The 23,481-nt window shown below is 39.0% G+C and overlaps 1 protein-coding gene across 1 annotated transcript in view; it reads right to left on the bottom strand.

The window, feature by feature from the left end:
* PHF21A (PHD finger protein 21A) overlaps positions 1-16,953 on the bottom strand; it is a gene marked incomplete at its 5' end in the record, with an annotated part of 26,334 nt that extends 9,381 nt beyond the window's left edge. The window contains 9 exons of the mRNA XM_008941356.1: positions 1,833-1,996; positions 4,446-4,506; positions 4,937-5,016; positions 5,839-5,890; positions 6,990-7,088; positions 8,863-9,159; positions 11,161-11,247; positions 12,996-13,250; positions 16,753-16,953. Of these exons, the coding sequence (XP_008939604.1) occupies positions 1,833-1,996; positions 4,446-4,506; positions 4,937-5,016; positions 5,839-5,890; positions 6,990-7,088; positions 8,863-9,159; positions 11,161-11,247; positions 12,996-13,250; positions 16,753-16,953 (1,296 nt within the window). The remainder of the gene's footprint in view (positions 1-1,832; positions 1,997-4,445; positions 4,507-4,936; positions 5,017-5,838; positions 5,891-6,989; positions 7,089-8,862; positions 9,160-11,160; positions 11,248-12,995; positions 13,251-16,752) is intronic.
* Between the last annotated feature and the right edge of the window lie 6,528 nt (positions 16,954-23,481).

Here is a 23,481-nt window from a genome sequence, read left to right as displayed (position 1 = left end):
TATATATTTACATATTATAATACAGCTTCTGTGCTCAGGTAAGAGAGAATGTTAATCACCTGCTGTGCAATCTTCCGTTGTCTCCTTTAAAATACTTCTACCTAGGCCTAAATGCTACCCAAATTCAGCATATTCAGGGCATTCAGAACTAGATTTGAATGCTGCAGAAATTCCCTATTCTTGCTTTAGCTTGCTGCCAAGAGTCAGTGCAGAAAACAGGGCAACAACTCATTGTACTGTGATGAGAGCTCTTGAACGGTGGGAGAAGTCTTGGCAGCATACACACGCCAAGTCAGAGATGGGAAAGACCCCCACCACATGATCCATCCAGTCCTTCTCTTGGGGCTGCTGGAAAAAAGTGTGCTCTCCAGCCTGTTTGCTAGCTGGTTTTGTAGTGTTTACTTTTAAAAGTCCTCAGAGATGTAAGCTGCCCCATCTCCTCCCTGCGGGGCTGTTCCACAGTCCCATTCATTTGGCTGTCGGGAGAGGGTTTTTACAGTCAAGTGCTACTCTGCTCTCAAAAATCACTCTGGAGAAGAGAACCTTTTAATTTTACACACATATTGCCTGGGTATCAGGATTGCATCTATTTATTTCAGTGACTCAGACACACTTGCACTATTTCTATTCCTGTTACCTCTGCAGAACAAATACAGTTTGGAGGCAAGAAGTTGGCTTCTAATCCCTATTGTATGCAGCCAGTAGAGTTGGTCTCTCAGTCTATGTACTTACAGTGGTGCAACTGCAGAGATGAAAATAAAGCAGCCCAACTCTTCCTTAAAGCCTGTTTCAAATGGTTGGGCCTCAATTACATGGGATAATATGTTTTAAAAAAAAAGGGGGGTGGGGGAGGAAGAGACCACTCTGCCTCAGCTGGCAGAAGGAGCTTGCAGCACTGGTACAAAGAAATCAGCAAGCACCTTTTTATTTTTAAACTGTGCCTGGTAAGTACGAGTCATTAGAACACAAGCACTTTACTGGAAACACACTACAACTCCTGAGAATTTCTGTGCAATGAATTGTTTCACCCACACTGAATGGTCACAGTACATTTTCAGAGAAACCACAGAGCACAGGCCCTTCATTATGTCATTTTGGACCTACACAGCAACTCCATCCAATCCTTCCCACACTATTTATCTCTTACAGCTTGTGCATAACCTTTAATTCTTTATGATCATGTTTTTATAAGAAATAGAAACAATGAAATAACTGGATAGTTCTCAGCAATTTAAAGAAGATGGTGCTTTGAGTAGCAAATCTTGTCTTTGAATTAACTTAAAATAAGAATTTTTGCCTCTTTATAAATTATAACAATATGATCAGCTTTCACTCCACAGATTTTGCAATCTGATGTACTTAGCTATTCCAGGACACCAGAGACTGTGCTGCATATGCTGCTCCTGGCTGTTCTGTGTGACCCAAGTGGCTTCCCTCCTTCTCCCATTACAAAAACACCACAACTTCTTGTTATTAGGTTCTGTAAGTACTACTTTTCATTCTCCCCCTCCCCCTTTTTCATGGATGACAGATTCAATTCAGTCAGACAAGATCTCAGACAGTGCACAAAGGAAATGAGCTCATCTAGCATGCCTAGTGCCTCCTCCCAATATTTCAATCCACTGAAAGAGTTATAAATAACATCTCCACAGGACAAGAACATAGGTGCAGCAGGAAAAAGGAAGGGTGTTAAAACAATGCTGGACTGTTTCACTACTTCAAATCAGGAGAAATGATGAGTGAGATTAAAGAAACAAAATCTGCAACGATTTTCCTCGGGCTCTTTCTGCCAATCTTTCTAAAAGCCACCCCCCTCCCCAAGAGTTACTTACGTCTGTGGAGCTGGGACTGGGCAGGGACACAGGCTGAACAGCTGCAGGGAAAGTAAATGTGGTCTCTGTCTTTTCATTTTCAGGGGAGTCAGGATACCCGGACAGAGGGGACGTGGGGGTCAAAGCCCCGAACCCCAGCACCGTGTTGTATTTAGGTGGACGACCTACATGTTAACAACAGGGAACACACACACACACACACACACACACAAAAAAAAGAAAACAAAAAAAGAAAAGAAAATGATCTTACATACCTTCGGCCAGTGGTCCTCATTGGCTAGCATGAAAAAGGAAATGATGTAGCACAGAGAGGAAGTTAATATAAAAGTTACAAGTGGAAGGACAGAAGCAAAGATTTAAACATTTTTTTAGAAATCTTTTAAGTAGAATTTTGCAAGGAAAGAACATTTAAAAGAGGTATTTCAGAAGGAAATAGAAATAAGCTCTGTAAAGGTTAAAGAATCACTCCTACAGAAGCAGTGTGGGGTACTTGTCACTCCTGGAAATATGGCTGTTCAGTTTTTAGGGAAGACGTGTTGGCATCAAATCTAGAGAGAAGCTACAATAACTACTATTAAATCCTTTCTACTGTTATCCTACACCTCCCTATCTTCCTAGTGCCAGCATAAATCTACACAAAGGTTAAGTCCTTTATCAGAGGCCAACACTCACCAAGCCCCTCCTTTTCTTCCCCTTTTTTTAAACCCACTTACCCACAGATCAGCACTTTCTACCCTACTGGTACCTTTGTAAATGAGGCTACCTTGAGAACAGGATGTTGTCTGACCCATCACACCAGCACTACCTGTTGTAACCTATCACTGTTCTTCCACTGTAACCCCCCCAAATTCCATATTCCTTCTTGGACTTCCTCAGTCAAGTGGATTTTATGCACAACTCCTATATGTTCCTTTAGACTAGAAGTGCAAAATGTGTTTGTAACAATTTCCATGAAATGAAATGTATGCAAAGCAAGACAGAAAAAATCCAGTATGTAACCATCATTTCTGCCTCCCTTTTTCAGGGTAATTTATGGCTGTGTAAACATAAAGGAGTTAAGATCTAGGAATAATTCCCCAGATCTTACATTTACAGATTGTCACTCTATACCTATTAACATGCAAAACCTTGTATTTAAGGTCTGGATATGTTCCAGAACTAAGTATGTCCTTGGAAATGGATTTCTGATAGTGATGCCCATGGCTGAAATTTCTGACAGGCTCAGCACCATCTAGAATTAAACTAAAGCTCTCAAGGGCACATGCTGGCATAAGCTTTTTTACCTAACATATTGCTACACTAAATCACAAAACAAATGTATACATCCAAATCTTTTGTCAATTGAAAATGGGCACTACTGATTTGGTGCTGATGCAAGGTACAGGCTCACAACAGGGTGTGAGGGAGAAAAAAAGAAAGTATAATGGCAGTCAGTGTGCAAAAACAGGCTAAGAGAGTATCAGGTACAAAAGCATGCAATCATTTTCATTGATACAATAATTGTTCACAATGAGTTATAAAATAGAATTAAGAAATCATTAGTAGAAGAAGGAACATTTACTTATCCACAGAGTAAATGCAAAACTCTCAGTCTATTAAAATCTAGATCATATTTTTAAAAATACAGTTAATGTTATTAGAGGCTGGCAGTAGAGACTGGTGTCTTTTATTTGGAAATGGTGTAACTGCAGAAGTGCCAGCTTTGCCACACTCCCTGCTGGACTGAAGAGGTGTATCAAGGAGAGCACATCTCAAATGAATATTTGACCTTGCAACTAAAACCCAAAGATTTTGGTCAGTGATAGGTAGGACTGTGGCTTTTCTCAGTCAGATTGATTACATTTTTTTAGAAGCAAACTCTGGAGTAGAGAAGGCATTAGAAGTCTTTGAGGACTGCAGAAAATCAGAAATCAAAGAAAGACTGTCATGTATGTGTGGTGGTTGTCGTGCACAAAAAATGGTATCCCATTCTCTCCTATGCTCTTCTGACTCATCTGCTTCACCATAACCTAAGTCTTAAAATTTCACCTGTTCTACTGAAGGATTTATACTGAGTAATGCTGCATACCTCTAGGGAAGATCACCTCTCATTTTAAGGTAAGTGGCACTCTGGTTGCAGAAAAAAGCTCAGTGTGAGCACGATAGCCTTTCTTGCTTGAGATACAGTTTTTTGAAGAACCCATCTCTAATCCCCATGGGGAAGAAGGCTTTTGTCACACTAATTTTCCTCTCCTATTCAGGGCACAGACACTTTCGTCATAACTACCTTCTCCTTAACAGTAACAACACAATTTAGTTATTAACAAGAGGATCTTGACAGCAGCCTTATAACACTAACTGATGTTTAAGAATCTCACCTTTCACTCTGCTCTATCTACTGGTTTGGTCTGGCTTTTGTTTTTGAGAGTGAAACTGAAATGAAACCTTGAGCTGCCTAATAAAACCTCCTATGCTAACCCCTAGAAGTCACGATCTTCGTCTACCAAGGGAATTCACTGGAAAAATGAAGCAGTGTAGAGACCTCCTTTGTTTTGCTCTTCAAATCAACACGGGGACAGCAAATGCAAGGCAGAGGGAGAAGCTAGAGCAGGGAGCAGGTCTAAGTGTCCTCACCTCGTTTACGTGTCCCGGGATGCATTGTGCTGTTCAGGTAGGTGACTGCACTCTTCTTGCGCTGCAGGGAACAACAGAACATTTTCTGTTGGCTAACATTTTTGGCAACAGGTATGCAATATCTGAGCAACAGCAGAGTAGCACTAAGGGAGATTACTGGCGGTAGATTAGCATTTTTATACCAATTCTGACATCTGTACTGCTTTAGGCTGATATGCATCATGACCTGATGGTAAAACTACCATACGCTGCCATTTAATGTCAGCTCTACATAGGAGAAGGCAGAAAAAGAATAAGTATTAGAAGAACATCCCAATGTATTTACTATTTAAAAATATGAGGGTCATATCATTGCAATGGTATTCTGAATTATAAATAATAGCTTGCCTGTCTAGCTAGGACTGATACAGCTTAGAAGATAGCAACATGGCAGAAAGACACACAAGCTCAGAATGAAAATATCACCTTCCCCCAGAAAAAAAAAATAATACCTCAGGCTCAAAAACAGCTCCACTGTACACTGGATTTGCTGTTGTTCTTCTTTTCCTCTCTTGTCGCTTACTTTGGATTTCTTGTAAAACAAAGCATTCAGGTTAGAAGACAACGTGTCTCAGGAATTTATATGAAGTCTTCAGAATCCAGTCTGAATGTAAGGAGAACTGCAAAGATTTCTACAGAACACCAGTCATGCTGGATATATGCAAATTTCTGATACTTCTCATTTCTGAAGGTTTGAAAACTAGGAACTGACAAAGAATACAAATACTCAACTAACTAATGAAATGATTGCCATCTTCTCACCAAGTACTCCACCACCAAGACATTTTATACTCATGGTCAGTGTAATTAGGATCTAAACCAAAAAGCCTCTGATAACTTGGCTGATACTTAGAAAATAAATAAAGTACAGAAATATGCAAGCCTTTGAAATGCTAGGCCATATTTCACTGTATATGATTAAGGAGTCTAAATTATAAAACCAATAATAATATATTAACTCATTCACTACAGATTACAGACCCATGAAATCATGAAATAAATGAGAAATTCAGATGTTGGTTACAAGAAAATTATCCATGGTGTAACTCTGCAGAGACAGAGGTTGTCCAGAAAGCAATGGGATTGTCACAAATGTCTTCCCTACCACCAAAGCATACACTTCTTCCAGCCACTGAGCTCTGCTGCATAAGCAACTGCTTCATTTCAAAGCAGTAAGAGGAATAAAAATGTATGTACAGCAAACTAAGTTAGATCAAGAGTACAGACTTCCCCAATATACTTTTGTGCAAGAAAATACTGCATTTAATACAGAAATATTTTGGACCTATACTTCTAATTCAGAAAGGCCATGAAAACTAGGAACTCCAGAACCAACTGAAGACATTGTTCCTACCTTCCAGATGGTCATGAGTAACTAGTCCCAGAGACACCATGAAGGCAAGTTTCTGTGAGGGGGGAGAAAGACCATAACAAATCCAACTGTTAGGATGAGCTAGGTCACACCTAGGTCCTTTAAAGTCAGCTGACAGGTAACTAAGCAACACAAATGTTATTAGTAATATTTTGCTTCTATAAATCACTTTTTATTCATACATGTCACACTGCTTTAGAGAGGACAGATGTCTCATTTTATAGATGGGAACCTAGGCTGAGATACAGGGAAATGTCAGTTGCTCATGAGCACAGAGTTGGCAGACCCAGGAACAAGAAAGAAGTTTCTTTACTTCCAGTCCAGCACCAAACCAACTATGTGATTAGCTCTAAGTAAATACCAACACAGTTCAATTGCCAGCAAAATATTGCTAGTTGAAGATCATTCACCATATATTCTGGACTACAAGGAGCAACTCTGGTTTCCATTTGCCATTTGATAAGGGCTATGGCTTTCTTAAAGGATCCTCATTTTAATGTAGGAAGTGCAGAGACATGTAAAAATCAGAATTTGTCCTGCCAACAGTTAATGCTCACACAGTAGTCAGTTTGAATCCACCTACAAAAACAAATGTAGTAGAGCATTTAGCTGTAATCAGTTCCCAAGCTCTTCATGGCAGAAAGGCCTTAAGAAATAGCAATTCTGGCCACTCTTTCCCCAACAAAACCAGCTGGACTTGAACTGGAATAAAACCTGGGCAGAATGTGAACATCCATGACTCTTTCCATTCTGTTCACCAGAGCAGAGATATTTTCTAAAGCAAAATAAAGACGTTTCTCCAGCATTAAAAATAACTCCAGAAGCCTAAAACTTCAAAGGAATGGAAATCAAGAGTGTAATCTAAGCCTCATGGTTGAAGGAAGTATCAGTGGGAAATTAAGATCTTCTAACCTCCAAAAGCCTCAGAAGTTAAGTGCATTTCAGAACTGAAAAATGCAATGCATTATATTTGTTTAGTTTTCTTATCCTGTAGCTTTATCAACTACTGCTGTCCATCAGGCATGTATGAAATGTTAAACTTCATGAGTCTTTAGGGAACAGAGGGAGGGAAACGTTTTATAAAGGACAAAATGTTTCCTTTTTTTTCTTAAAATAAAGCTCTGTTCTGATACCTGTGGATTTTCTTCTCGTTTTGGCTTCGGTGCAGCAGGTGGAGTAACTGTACGACTTTCTGTTTGCTTCTCTTCTGCTTCCACATGTGGTTTAATAGTCTGAAAAGAAACAGTGTTCCTCTCACTCAGTGATAAGAATGACATTTTTTTTCTTACTTTACTCAAAGTAAAACAAATACTTTTTCAGATAGGGGAGAAAAAAAAAGTTTCAAGCTTTCAGTGTACTAACAAAGACCTAATTGAGACATCTGTGGTGGGAGGAATGTTAAATAAAGTGTTTTCCTTTAACAAAGGATGAAACAGCCTTACTAATGTTTTCCATTAACCCACGCAGCCATGCAAGCAATAGAAGTCATCTTAAAGAGTTAATTCCATTACAGAAATCACTATATAGTAGGGGAAAACTAACAGACACTTCAAGAAAAAGCACCCCATGGAAGACTTCCAGGTAGAAACCATCCTGCATGGCACAAGCATTTCAAACTTCTCACTCCTCAGTCTTTGTATTTCACAGAATTCTGAATGGCTAAAAAACTGTCTCTCTGACTCCTATGATCTCAGGTGCTTCTGAATCTTCTTCCTTGATGTTGTTATCTTCTGCAGTGGCATCACAAACCCTGCATGACAACCCTCAGCCCATGGGGTAGCTGTTGAAGCTACAAACTGAGGTAACCCTACAGAGATAACTTTTCCTCTCTATGATATGGAGAAAAATACACAGAAAAATTAATCTATACTAAACCATCACCACTATTCTGTGTTTTTCAACAGTTAAACTGCCAGTAATTTGAACAGCAAATTAATGTTGCTGACACCAAAAGGAATAAGCATCAAAAGTATAGTATTGTGAAAGTGCAACTTGAAGTCATACAGAAAGGGCACACGTTGCTGATTAACTTGTGGAACAGCCTCGAGGTATGCAAGAACCTGCTCAGGAGAATGCACAAGCAGAACTGAGCAGAAGTGCATCTTTCATGCACACGATTTTCACAGTCTCCATAGGTGGCTTCAAAAGCAGAAGGTAACTTTGAGGTGTGTTAGTCTATGAAAGAGTTATAAGTGAAATATATACTACTATTATTGATATAAATTACATAAATATTCTATATTGTAGGTAATGTATTATATAGTATAAAATATTATACTATTATTAATGTATAACATAAGAAAGAGTAGAAAGTGAAACAGCAGATTGCTTTACTTGAACTGAATGGCACAGACTCAGTTGCAATCCACAGTGATTAAAGGAATGCTTTGTTTTATAAATTTTTTTTCTAGAGAGAGACTTAACCATCTAGAATTCCCTGTTTCTGAGGGTCTCCTTTCCACTCAATCAATCCAGTTTAGTTACTGGGAACTATCAATCTTCAGAAGCCACATGAGACTATTTTACCTCAAATCACAAGACTGCAAGATCAAGGAAGAAACAGCTACTTTTATTCTATTAAATATCCCTAGGATTTTGCAAAATTTTTGCCTTTCACGTAGCCACCCTTTGAAAAACAGAAATGCAGAAGGTATTTTTCCAGTGTTTCTTAAAGGCTTGATATAAAACTGGATTTCTGTAGGTACTTGGTCTCCAAGACACTAGTACAGCCCTGCAACATAGCTTGCCTATGAATCACCAAAGACAGTAGGGGGAGCAGAAAAATACTGAGGCATAAGAAAAAGATTCCAATGACCCATATTAAAGAAAATGGGAATTTCCACTCCAAGAGTTACAAGTCATTCCATACTTTGTACTGTTGTTGGAACACGAGTATCTTCAGCACCCACTCAAAATTCCTCCACAGTTGTCATTCTCTCCAAAGTGTCAGAGTAAAGCAACAAACCCAGTGTGCTGCATGGGTAGAGACTTTCTATACATCTGTACCTGTTTTTCAACGTTTGGTTTGCTGATCTGTACAGTCTGAGGTCCAGCCAGCCTGGTACCCGGGGCTGCTATCACAATGCTGGTGAGCTGTGCCATGGGGAAAGTTTTGGCTATGGTTGCTGTCTGCCCGTTAACGACACGAACTGGATGTATGGAGTTCTGAGAGTTGGGTAAAGAGGTGGGTGTGAACTTTGTTGTCAACATCACAGGCCTCTGAATAAGCTGAGGAGCTGCAAGCATTGGAGGAGGTGCTGGGGCAATAGGAATGTTATTTTGGGCAACTGGTTTAGGTCGAACCTACAGAACAAAAAAAAAAGGGGGGGGAAGAGAGAGATTTGTTACTAGTATTTCAGATTAACTTTTTTACTTAGTCTTTCAGTTCAGCTTGTATGATCTGCAGAAGGTTGGTTTATTTTTTTACAGAATGCAATTTTTAACATAGTGTCCTAAGTATGCTATGAGAAGGAAAAAAACCCCACCCATAACATTTTCATATCCCTGCAATGGTATTTGGATGCACAGACACTTGTATTGCATATTTATTGCCAAGTGCCTTAGCTATATCTAAATCAACACACTGGCTTTGCAAGCCAAAAAAATTAATGTAATATTTAGAGGCACAGCTGAGCCTCCCATGTTAAAAGTGTGTCTCAGGGCTTTACACTGAGCCTCCAAGAAATCATGAAGAGTTGACTGTACCCTGAAAGAAAGAAATAATTAAATTTTTCAGCAAATCTCTGTTACCTTTGTCAATTCTATATGTTAGTTAGACACCTGCACAACCAATCTTGCTAAGCAAAAGATTTCTCAAGACTGTACATTAATCCCTCATTGAAAATGCAGAAGACTACAGGTAAATATAGTCATTACTCTCTTCTGCTTTCACAAGAAAGAAAAGAGCCACCAGAATCTTCCAATACCTCACCATCAATACTTGCTTATTTCTTGCATCAGTTAAGTTTGTACATATCACATCACAGTAGAGTACAAAAGTAGAATACCTTAATTAAGTCTTTTTCCTTATTTGATTCCTATTGTCCTATCCACCTTTAATACTCCATAATGCATTTTATCATGGAAAATTAGATCACATTCCAACAGATCTCACCATCCCCAAATCTTAATCAGATACCAGCCTACACTTCCCTTTTTTCTTTTATAAAATATTTGGACTTTTATTCACAGCACCAAGTATTTCTTACAAATTAAATCATTCCTCCAGTATGTTTTTTTTTGTTTGGTTGATGTTGTTGTTGGTTTGGGTATTTTTTTAAATGAAAAAGCAATTTGTGTCTTTACCAAATGATGAAAAAAATAAAAAGGAAAACTCAAGTTTTACTGCTCAGCTGTAAACAGAGGTCACTCTCTTTTGCAATACAGAAATACTTGGGAACAATCCAGAGACGTTTCCTTTTTCCTTTTTTTGCACATGAGCAGCAAACAACAATTAGAGCAGTTTAAGGCCTCGGGTGATGCTTTGATTTTGCTGACACCTGTTCCATAGGTTCATTTAATTTGATGCAAATAGGATCATTTATGATCATTGTATGTGAATTTCATAATCACTAACACATGCAAGTTGAGAGGCAGCTCAGGAGTTCTCTAATTCAACCTCCTGAATAATATGAAGCTCAACAGATTTCTGCTGGCCCATTCCTCTAACCAGTCTAGGGCCCTCTGAATGCCAGCACTGCCCTTAAGAGTATTGACTGCACCCTCAAATTTAGCATCATCCACCAACCTGTTGTAGTGAGGTGGGTGTTGGTCTCTTCTCCCAAGTAGCTAGTGATAGGACAAGAGGAAATGGGGTTATGTTGCACCAGGGGAGGTTTCAGTTGGACATAAGGAAGAATTTCTGTCCTAACAGAGTGGCGAGGCACTGGAACAGGCTGCCCAGGGAGGTGTTGGAGTCACCATCCCTGGAGGGGTTAAAAACCCATGTAGATGTGGCACCTGGGGACTCAGCTTAGTGGTCATGGTAGTGTTGGTTTGATACTTGGACTGGATGATCTTAAGAGTTCTTTTCCAGGGAGGTGGTGGAGTCACCATCCCTGGAGGGGTTCAAAAAATATGTAGATGTGGCACCTGGGGACACGGCTTAGTGGCCATGGTAGTGTTGGTCTGATACTTGGACTTGATGATCTTAGAGTTCTTTTCCAATTTTAATGATTCTGAGTCTACAAATTGTGTCCTCCACCAGGCCACAAATAAAGACTGACAAAAATGCTCTTCATAGAAAGTGTCTCCTATCTGTGCTAGAATTAAGTTACTTCTATTGCTTGTTTTCTGCACACTCACCTGTGGAAGAAAATTTGGACGAGGAGTAAGTCTGGGAGGAGGGATGAACTGCGGCACTTTTATGGGCTGTGGCGTAGCCTGGACCTGCTGTAAGAACAGAAGAGAGTTCAGGAAGAGTCAAACAGCTTTAAAGCTCTTCACCAAAGTCAACACCCTCAATGTATTTTCAAACCTGCTGTCCCTGGTTTTCCACTCTGTAGATCATTTTGGCAGTAACAAGTTCTTTATTAGAAATGTATTAAGGACAGAGCTAATCTTCCTTTCCAGTTCCTACACACCTTGCCTCATGAAGTGAAGGTATTTTCCTTTTAGTCCTACTGTACTAACTCCAGTGCACTGTGACCTAAAACCATTTTATTTGAAGATAATAAAAACTCCCATTTGTTTTAATAGTTTAAAATTTGCTTTACAACAGACAGAAAATAACAGACTTTTTTTGTGCAGCTGTCCTTTCATCCTGAGTGACACACAGAAGCAGGAAAGAGCATCTTGCATGAACAGAGGAGACCTGGAAGTTACAACTCTTCCAGCAACAGTAAAGACACTCTGAGAGGCTCTAAATACACAGCTTGATATATTCAAAAGTAGGCCTTTCATTTGAAACAATTAAAACCTGGTTTTAAGGCATTCTAAGTACTTCCTTCTCTAACTGAAATCAGTTGGATGGAGCTGCAACATGATTAACCCCAGAAGCACGACTAGATGCTCCGAGTTGAGTCCCTGTTGAGATTCTCTGAAATTAATGTCCATGTTGGTTTCCACCCTTGTGTATTTCTGTCCACCCACACAAGATTCCTATTTATTTCAAAAAGGTCTTGTACTGATTAATTAATGCTTGGGAAAACATTCCGAGATTTTGGATGAAATTTGCTACAGAAACATAAATCATGGACTATTACTAAACCAGAAACACCTCCCCAAACCTAAACAAGTTATTCAGCAAAGAAATAAAGCACAGACACAAAGGACAGATGAGAGTGGTGCACAGGATGTCATGGGAAAAGAGGACAGTAGAAAAAAACACCACTGAAATAGTCTTCCCTATTCCAATTGCAAATATATGCCTCATTAGGAAGCAAAATTACTTTCATTTTCATTATTAAACTGTATTTTTAAATAAAGATAAATTGGATTTATGTTTAGTGGAACCTTAACCTTCACTCAAGAAGTAAAATTTCGCTGTCATGATGCCTGGCTTCCAGACCAAGAAGCCCATATAACCCAATTCCAAAACATTGCAGCTTTTATTTCTAGGTGGTAAACTATTCTGGAAAAGACTGTGTGATGTAATCAAAACACTTTCCAAAAGATATCCTTGGAGAAACAGGATCTGTGTATGTGTATGAAAAAGCCAGGAGTGAAGACATGGTAGTGGGCAGAGTTTTGTGATGCATCTAACACCAGACTTCATCATGCAAACGGAATGAGAGAGACCGACTCAAAAAAAAATTAAGATGAAAACCCAAAGTGATGAAATGAAGGAAGTCTGACATCTGCTTTACCAAAGGAAAGAGCAGGAATTCTGCAGAACACAGGCACGGGTAGGGAGGAAACAACCCTTACCTCCCTGTCACTAACAGTTATGAACAGGGGGAACTTTACAGAGAGGTGATGACGGTGTGTTTTAATTCTAGAAAGCAAACCAGCAAGAACAACCCATGTAGACAGCAAATGCTTTTCTCTTAGATTATCATTTTAACAATGTCAACTCCTGAACACTCACGTGTCCCTGCTGCTCTAATTTCTGTGCAAAAACCTGATTATTTTTCTTCTAGCAGCCCTCTTGTAAACCAAACCCACGCTCTACCTGCAGGGCAAACACACAAAACGCTTACCAAAGTTACTGTGTTTTTTGTCACTATTTGGACTGCCTCAGCTCCTGGCCCAGTGACCTTATTTGTTGTCTGGAGGTTGACTGGTGCATTCTGTGCATCAGTGCTGAGGACTGCTTTCTGATTGTTGTTGATAGCAGTAACCATGGCAATGGTAGGTCTCTGACCCACAACAGAGGCAGGCATGGTCGCAGTTGCTGCTTTCAAGACGAGAGGTAGTGTCTTAGTGGTGATCATAGAAGCTGTAGTTACAGTTTTCTAAGGGAAACAGAAAATATACTGTAAGAGACAGAGACACTTCATATCAGACAGGACGTGGGTTGGTTAGTCAGAAACAATAGACAGTAAGAGAAAGAAAAGACAGCACTGAGTCTCTCTAGCTACTGTTCAGACAAGCACATTATCTTATGCTTCTGAAAACTGGACAGCTAGAAGATTCTCATCTGAGGCACTGGCTGGGTTTATTTTAATCATCTGCAGCATTACAGATTGATTCAAAACAAGTTCCTGAGAAAATCACAAAATGTTAGCAGTGGGACATGCATTTTTGCATCTTTTAGTTTCAAATCACTTCCATACACGTACTGTCAATATCAAACCTTTAAGGTGCAGGTTTATGAAACACGCCAGCAAACTTGCTTCTCACCAATTAAAAGTCAAATTTTCAAATGGAAACTTTATTTTCAGAGATCCTCACAATCAGAGGAAGAGGGGGAAAAACATCCATAAACTGGTTTCTTTAACAACAAAAATATGTTTTTATTTTGGGCATCCCAGATTTCAGTTTTAGCCATGTATACAGTTATTTAGCCCTTAACTTTCTTTCCTAAGAGTATCAGCAGGGTTATCCTGAAGTTGTAAGAGCTGGCTGTTAGTCTGTCCAGCTGCAGGCAAATAAGTTTAACTTCTGTAGAATGGGCTGGAACATACATGTGAGACTGTGATTGCTCTTAGTCTGTTTTAAAGAGAATGGTTTTAAATCACTTAATGCCAGCACTTAACTGAAATACCTAAATACATTATGCCCACAAATTCCCCAGTTTTATTTTAAAATGTCCTGTCTCCTAAAATGTCAAGGGAAACAGACAATTACAAATCTCATACAAAAAGCAACAAGGCAAGAGAATCTCCATATAAAACCAGAACACAATGTGCACAGAAAGCTCATGACAACACTCAAGAGAATGGCAAGTGAGCTTGTTTCTTTTCTCTTTGGTGTGAAAAATCCATTGTACCAGTGACACTGCACCTTCCAAACAGTTATTGGCATCAGCAAATGCTCTGAGTATGAAATAACAACCATCCCCTCCTGATGTAGGTTCTAGGCTCACAACAGGAAAAATGGGAGACCCCTCCAGGGGTCAGGCAGTCTTCTTCATGTTCTGAACATGTCTGATTTAGACTGCTTCGTTTTAATCACACAAGACCTTTCCCTTCTTTCTTATAAAATAATATAAATATATTTCCAGTTGGACTCTCCAGTGTTTTCACCAATATTATTTCCTTAAATAAAAATGCAGTTTAGCTTCACACTGCTTTCATAATGCTTAAGCTATACCACTGTTAATTACATGCACAAGTGTGAAAAAAACTTGAACACTGTATAATGCCAAATCAAAGGATAATTCATGCTTCAATTTTATACATTCATACAAAATCCAGATATAATTAACCTTTCCTGTTGCAGCATGAACAATTCTCCTAACATTTTGTCTGAGATTCAATAGCTTATGGACCTCTGAATCTTCTCCCCAGCAAGAGGCTCCATTCCTCCAATGCAGTAACATGACTCAAGCTCTCCCAATGAGATTTAACATGGTGCCATTTTCACAAGCATTACAGTCAGCCATAAACATTTCAAAAAGTGTAAGCAGTCACGTAATACAAGACTGTGACTCTTTCAAGGGGTTCTAGTAAGTCTGTAAGTACTAAGTATAGTTTCAGTCAGCAGATCACAGAGCTTGAGTATCCCCATTACTTTCCTGAGCATTAAATACCTTGGTTATTCTAAAAAAGTTTTCAACACATGAATTCATACTGAGGTGGCATTCACAGTAAGTCTGCATTATTTCACATAATAACACTGCAATAATATGATCTTTTAGCAGGCTTGGTGCTTTACAAAGATTTTAAAAGCCCCTCTTACTGGACTACATTAAGTATATTAAAATGTCACTACTAAGGCAGTATATATATCTTAATTCCTGAACTCTGGAAATAACCATTGAAAGCATTCTCTTTACTGACAGCATTGAAAGATGTATTGTTCACAAAAGTAGGCACCAAAATCTTTTCTTTGCTGAAAGAGATTAAGGGGCAACAGGATAGAGGCACGACCTTAGAGGCAAAATGTGTGCAGAAGCAAGTGAGGTTACTTCACAATTATATCAACATAAATAAAAATAGAGAAGTGTTAAGGAGAAAAGCTGGTTTATTTTCTCAAATGAGAGGATGACCTGCCTTTCAGTTTGTAATTACTACCCAAGTACAACCATACCAAATGGGAGTCAGAAGGATGCAGCAGTTTTTTGACAGTTTCACTAGAGGGCTCTTTAACTTTGAACAAAGCCTCAATTTTTACAACCCAGGAAATGACCTGGAAGTTAATGCATGAATGCCAAGTGTGGAATATGGAGAAACATATGAAACTGCTTTTGCAGACATGTTTCCCTACTGAAAAGTGACAGAGCAAAGAGTGATCCACTGTTTAAATATTTTAGGACACGGTAATATTTACTTTACTTCTTTGTTTTGTTTTAGATTTGATATTGCTGATGCTGCTCAGAAACATCTGTTCTTTAGTGAAGTTTGCTTCATTTCTTCAATATGCTTTTCTAAAAAATACAATTACCTAAGCCTCACAAGCACATTTTTAGAGTGTATCCAAAACACTCACTGAATTAATGAGAGAACTAACAGCCCAATCATTTCTTCCTACATCCAGGAAAAGGGAAGACAAGAGTCACAAACCCATGGCTGTGATTCACTGCAATGTGCATAAAGTAAACTGCACAATGTTTTTGTTAGCACATTTTTGGAATTCTAAATATTTGAACAGAAGAAACTTGGAATTCCCCTCTCAGTAGAAGCAGATCACTTTCTCTGGCAAGTTCTGGGATTATGTCTCTAATCCTCTAATGTACTGAAGTTCAGTGTAGCTTCCCAATAAAGACATTGCTTTTGAAAACTCAAATTTTCCAATTAACATTGTACACTTTAGATTAATCCTTGCAAACTTAGGTAAGTATTATTTGTTACGAGTTGCATCTGTTTAAAAAGAACCAAGAAGGAAGAAGAGGAAACTGTTCTCTTATGTTTTGTTCACAGATACAGTGGGCACTCTGTTTTTTAAAAATAAAGAATTATAATCATACAACCCCACAGAGTGTGTATAAAGTCTTTACTATTTCTTGAGACCTGCTGGGTATGGACAGACAATCATTCATGGGCCTGTGGAAAAGGTAGGTTCATTTGCTAAACTTTCATTTATTTTTAAGAAAGGGGCCTGGCCACCCTTCTTTTCTGTGAGGTTATGATTTAAATTTAAACACTACATATTTTTTTGACTCAGATAGGAAGTTATTGCCAAGAAAACCTCACAAGATCCATCTGCATATGCATAGAAGGAGAAATTCATATTGGTACACCAACAGGTGTAAGTAAAAGTTCACAATTTTCTCTCTGCATTTTCTTTGATTTTTTTTCCCCCTCCTTGAACTTCACCTTTAGCAAGGAAAAGAATAACTGCAGAGATTTTTACCTGTGATCCAATCACGTTTGGAGAGGGTGCAGTTGACTGCTGCTGCTGTTGATGGTGATGTTGCTGTAGCTGTTGTAGTGGTTGCGGCTGTGGTGTCTGTAGTTTGTTTTCTGACTGTGCCAAGGGCTGTATTTGAAACTTACTGTCTGGCTGTTCCTGCTTTACTATCAAATTCTTTCGAAGCTGTTCCACCACTCTTTTCTACCAGATAAACAAAAACATAAACAGAAATTATGACAGTTATTTAGCTGCACATATTAGAGAAGATAACAACATCTAAGGTTACATTTGTTTAATGTAAATAAAGAACTGCTCAGGAGTTTATTTGGATTTCTCTTTTTGGAATTTTAAACTTTGGTGTTATTTAACAGGCACAGTGTCAGAGTACTGCTGCCCACCCATCAAAATTCAGCCTATTCACAAACAACTCCAAGACCTCATTATCCTAAATTCACTTGAAACCTGTTAGCACTCAAAGTTCCAAAGTTTCTAACTCCTTCAAGCATGCACCATTCCGAAACAGTGACAAAAAAGGACTTCAGGTTGAAGCCTCAGGGCTGACTTCAATGCAATTGGGATGCTATTTTCTTACCAGGCATTGAAACTGAGTTTAGAGACAGCCAGTTTGAGTGCAAAGTGGGGAACAGGAAGAGCATGGGTGTGTGGTCATTCAATATTATTGTCATCTGAAAGAAAAGCAGGTAGGGCTACCTACATGGGAAGGAAACAGCAGAGATCTATTTTTCCAAGCTTAAAGGCTTCCATACGGGCAATCAGGGCCCACAATTTATGTTCGGGAACAGGAAGAGCATGGGTGTGTGGTCATTCAATATTATTGTCATCTGAAAGAAAAGCAGGTAGAGCTACCTATATGGGAAACAGCACAGAACTGTTTTTCCCAGCTTAAAGGCTTCCATATGGGCAATCAGGTCCCACAGTTTATGTTCATATTATATTTTAGTGTGGACAAGGGTGAAAACACCATGAGACTTTTTTTACCTTTTTCAGTCATGCTAGAAAATGGACATTTTTTCCTACACTCCAACCATCCCTAAGTTAGGACAGCTTTTGAAAAGGTTTAGATATATACTTAAGCCCCCTTCCTCAAGGGTGTATGCATATTCCAAAACAGTTATATGACAAGGCTGGCTTTGGAAGAGGACAGTGAAGTCAACAGATGTGGTAGAGGTTCAACTGAGAAAGCTCTGGTGGAAAAAGAAATGGTCAGGAAACCTCTACAGGAGCTAGGTGCTGACATTGGGCTGCCCCAAGCAGTGACATTTTCACAGAAAGGAAAAAACCCACCTCATTCTGACAATATCAAATGCTTGGATTTTTGTTTTAAAGCATTAGTATTAAGACAAAGTACAAAACAGGGAGATGGAGGAAAAAAGAAACAAATCCAGCTATTTACAACCAACGGACATAATTTTTGCTCCTAAATTTCTTTCACACAGGATTATGTGTGTAATTCTGAGCTAACAAAATATCTGTTCGCAGCATAGTTCTTGTGGACATACTGTGGACTTCTGATTCTGACTGTCTTGCTTATGATGAGTTAAAACTGCACAGTGCCTCACACTCAGTGTGTACCTCTAGCCCAGAAGAAAGTAACAAAAGGTCCCAGACGGGCAAATTCGAGAACTGGAACTGTAAAAAGTCAAATAAAACACACCACCAACAAAAACCCACCCCTGTTTCAAAAGGTTAAAATGTGTGAGCTCACATGACTGACCTTTTTTGCAAAGACTGAATTCAGCAACACAGAGGTGTGCAGAAGCAGGGCTGTGTGGCTTCTACAAAACCCACACCCTGGCTGGGGACACACTCAGCTCTAATGACGAGGGCAACACAGGCACAACCTCACTGAAAATTCAGGAACTATTTTACACTGCGTCCAGAAAAGTGCTAAAATCATTCAAGTCCTAAAAGCTGTTGTTTGTTCCCTTCTACAACGAGGAGAAAACAAAAGGAATGTAGAAGGCATGTCTCTAATTCAGATATTTTACATATTTTTAAATTACCTGTGTCCATCAGCTCATTTGTATATGTAATAACTGAACAATCCTTCCAAACTGCTTTCTGAAAAGATCAGCCACGCTAACGTGCAAACCAAAGTGCTGTGTCAGCAAGCAGAGACAAGAGCTGGAAAAACATTTCCAGAGAGTAACCGAAGGGGATGAGAGAAGAATGGAGCAAAGTAGGAGAGGAAATAATGCAATATGCCTCTGGAATACCTGCCAAAAAAAAGGACTGCACAGGAGGCTAAAGAATTACTGTACCCGGCATGAACAGGAAGGGAGGTTTTGTCTTCCACAGCTGCCTGTATGAAATTCAGTGATAATGGTGCTCTTCTATTGATCCCCTAACTGAAAAAAATCAGCAGCAATGGCCCAAGAATTCATTTCCATGAAGAATGAGAAGAACATTAGTGAAAGGATTTAAAAAACAAAATTAAAAGCGAGAGGAGAGGGAGAGGCAGGCTGGAGGACTCTCCTCTGCCACACTGCTAGGGCAGGGTGAGAGCCAGCGAGGAGGAGAGCAGGGGAGTGAGGTGAGTCACATCTCATCACACGCTGCCTGTTCCAGCCCTGAGCCTGAACCCCAGCGTGCAGAGCTGGGGTGAAACAGGACCAAAGTGCAACTTTGACTAGTGCCTCATGCCAAAACGGAGGCTCTTCATGTTTGGCAGGAGATGCACAACCTGAGAGGGAAAAGGCCACTGCTCTGGAAGTCCATGGTAGCCTGTTTGAGGCTGCTGAGAGCTCCCTGGCAGCAGAATATCCTCCCGTCCATGTCCATTATGCAGATATTAAATTAGAAGAAACATCTAATGCTTTTAAGATTCAGAGAGTAAAACTGAAGTTTGCAGTGCATGCCAATTGCCTGTGCTGTTTATTAAGCTGCTGCTACCCTCAGTGAAAGTATCACACAGAAGCTACAGAAATAATTTCACTATCTGCAAGATGGTGGGGATTCTTTCTTTGTAGTTATCAAGAGGAGATTCTGAACAACATATTCCAGCTTAATTAGCAAAACCAGGCGAGACTCTCAGGGCTGCACCTACACAGAAACCATGAGATCTACACCCATTTTCAGGACGACCCTCTGCTGCATCCTCCTCAGCATGGCCCAGGAATGTTAGAAGAGCCTCTGCTTGTAGTGGATTAAACAAGAGGGCAGACTTCATTAAAAGTGTACTTTAAAATTGTTCTTCAGGTATTTGACTGTTCTTAATCAATTTCAAAGGCGGTTTCTGCTGTGGGAAGTACAATCTGTCATGACTAAAGTTTGCCAAGGCTGGTATGAAGTCTTATGGGCCTTGGAGACTGAGTGGCAGTGAGACTGAGGTTATCTAAAAGTACCACAGAACTCTTAAAAAATATTCCTGGTTCTTTCAATGTAATCATTGCCATTTTTTCTTCCCACTCTTATTTAAGAATATTTAATTAACTTCTTACTGACAACTCCAAAATTTTAAATTGATATTAACTCAATCATAAACACATGATCCTAACCACAACATAACCATGTTGTGCATCTCAGAAAGCTCAAGTTCTCCCCATATTCCTGAAATAGTTTCTTTTCCTGCAGCAGTACAAATGTATGAAAACCATTTCTTTCAAGCTTACTGAATTTTCCTGAAAGCTGAATGCAAATCCTTTCTTTATACCCAGAACATGAAAGAAATTAATAATCACATCCTTTCTCACAAACTGTATTCTACCCAAAAAGTCCCTGCTAGCCCTCTGCAATGGTTACTATCAGACTACTTCAAGATCCATTCGTTGAGCAGTGCCTTGTAAGCACACTCCATAATCTCATAGCTCTTGCTGTCTTGACATCTTTATCACTAATCTCATCAAGACCTGTTCACACCAGTGAGTTCACAGAGCCCCAGACATCTTATACGACCCCTTCTTAAAGGTAATAATCATAATCAATATTGTGACATTTAGCGACACCACTTCCTCATTCTTGCCACAGGCCAGATCCTAACAGAGCATTAGAAGATCATTTGGGTTTGATTAAGCAGAAAATCTCCCTCTAAGTCTTGCTGGCCACATATCTGTGCTAAAAGGTGTCTTCTCTGTGCTCATACAACAAGCTGTTATGAATGTGTTGCTTTAAGATAAGGAAAGTCCTAGGAGCAAACTTAAAGCTTAGTAAGGTTTAAGTATAACATTGTTAGCTAAGCATTATTTCAATTTTAATCAATCAATCAAAGTAGTTCTCTGAGTACAGCAATATTTTAAATATTAGATCCCTTGTTATATTTGGTGACATTTTCTTCTTCATCCACACTCTGAAAAGTGTAAAGGAGTGTAAATATCTAAAGGAGGCCCTGTTTATAAACTTCAAAAATCTATAAAAATTAAAATATAAAATCTTCTAAACATGAGAGAGAAAAGTGGAGTACTAAACAGCCTTGCAATGCATATATTTTCTACCACAAAAGCAAAGCTGATATGGATTGACTGGCTCAGCTGCCTGCTAGTGACTTGCTTTCCTGCTCCACCAACTCCAGGCAGGCAGCTATCAGGGATCTTCTGTTACCTGTTCCCTCCACTGACCAAGAAATATTCTCTGGGATATAAAAGCTGCCAACGGCTGCAAATTAAATGGTAAGAGAAAGTCTGAGCTCCAGCTGGGGGTGGGGAGCATGGAGGGAATTTCACTGCTCCTTTACAGTAGCCCTCTCCTCTCCCTGGCCAGCCCCATCCCCTGCTGCTGTCCCAAAGAGAAGTGAAATTTCTGCTTTTGAGCAAAACACAGGTATCAAAACTTCCGTGGCAGAAAGAAGCTAAAAGATTTTGGACTCTAGCACAGTTAGTCTTTAACTTGTAAAGAGGGTGCATTTTAGGAGTGGAATTTGGGAGTAGAAAGACTACAAGCAATAAGAATAATTGTATGCTCATCTTCTGCTTTAAGACAGTATCTAAAATACTGAAACCCAATTATAGAAATTGATGACATAGAATCTACACCAGTGAGGGGAAAAAAAACCCTGTTGTACAAAACAACCTAAATTTCCATTGAAAGAATGGTCTAAAGACACTATCATCAGCTGTTCCTGTGGTTATCCTGTATTTTTACAGAATTTTGCACTTCTGGCTGTGCTTCACTCATGCCCAGATCTTTTTGCCAATAAAAGAATTTTAATCAACTAAATTAGACAGAATTTTATTCCAAGAAAAACATGGTACAGTTTCCTAAATCTTAAAGGTGATCAAAGTAGCACCTGTATCTTTCATTAGGAAAAGATTCTCTCAGGGCAGGGATGCCTGTGTGCTGAATAGGAACACAGCAGTGGGACTGGGAGACCACCTCCACCTCGTAATTTCCTGGGCATCATTACTGAAATGTGCACTGTTTGATATTTTAAAAACCTTTTTTTTTTAAGCTTTTGTCAAATACACGGATATCTTAACCACACCCAGTGAATAGCTGTATTGTAATAATCTATAACTACCCCAAATAGCATGGGATGCATTCAGCCCACAGAAAACACAGCTTAAAGCTGCACAAAGATACAAGGACTTCTTCTGCACGTCCAAAATGGGCTGCAGAGGAGGTAAGGGGAACTGAGTGCTTCTCCTCCATCTGCCATGATGGTCCCACAAGGTAAACCCAGCAATACACTTACGATAGCCATGAGCACTGGAGATGGATGAAGCCAGTACAGTTAATTCTGGTAAGCCCTAAATTCATCAACTTGCTTTTCCAGTCTCAATATCTTTAATCTAATTACTGAATATGGCATAGGGTACCTTGTGTAACATGGAATTTATATAAAGCTTCATTCTGTAAAAAGCTACTTTGACATTTTGTCACATAAATATTGTAACATACCATTGGCATGATATGTAAAGTACTTTTGTAATTAAAAATTCTGGGAAGTTTATTACATTTCATTGTATTTTAAGACTATTTAAAATAATTTCTACAGTTGTGAGTCTGAAACAAATCCACGAACATACATTTGAAAAAGAATGTGGGATTTTTCCTTTATGATAGAGCAACACTACTTGAAGTTGCTACAAGTCATTCATGAGTGAATTATGTAAGTTCTGAAAATAATCCTCATTCCTTCCTGCTTAACAGGGGAGAATGCTTATAATCTTTAAATTTTATTTAAAAATATAGCTACAATTATAAATGAAAATTACCAAAAATAGCTGCTGTGCCATTCTGCTTTATGTGACACCTTGATTGCTTTATTTTCAGTGCTGTGTCTTTTACCATTTGCAGCACTACAAGATCAATTAGTTTTTGGAAAGGAATGTTGTACCATGAAATGCCTTATGCATCACTTTCTTCTCATTTCAGAATTTTTACTCTTGCACAAAGTAGGGAACAGAGACTTCACTAGTAGGAGCAGCACACATTTTCCTGCAGCTTATATATTAAACAAAACTAGTATCTGCCTTCTTACACCACTACTTACATTAATAGAAAGAAACTTTGCAAGAACAGCTAAAATAATTAAAAGATGAAGTAATTAAAGAATGGGGAATTAAGTGTATGAGAACAGGAAAAACAGAGCAGGAAAAACAGTTAAGTGCAGTACCTTGAATGTAATTAAGGAGGAATGGAATTAAAGGACTGAGATTAATTTCTTTAAAATTTGACAAGGTTTGTTTTGGTTTAGGTTTTTCTGCTTCCCAGAAATACTTCTGAGTACAAACACAAACTCAGAAGGATGCAGGGATCACCTCAAAATAAAAA

Source organism: Merops nubicus, unplaced genomic scaffold (assembly GCF_000691845.1).
Source record: "Merops nubicus isolate BGI_N331 unplaced genomic scaffold, ASM69184v1 scaffold19725, whole genome shotgun sequence".
Lineage (NCBI taxonomy): Eukaryota > Metazoa > Chordata > Aves > Coraciiformes > Meropidae > Merops > Merops nubicus.
This window is presented reverse-complemented; position numbering and strand designations above follow the sequence as displayed.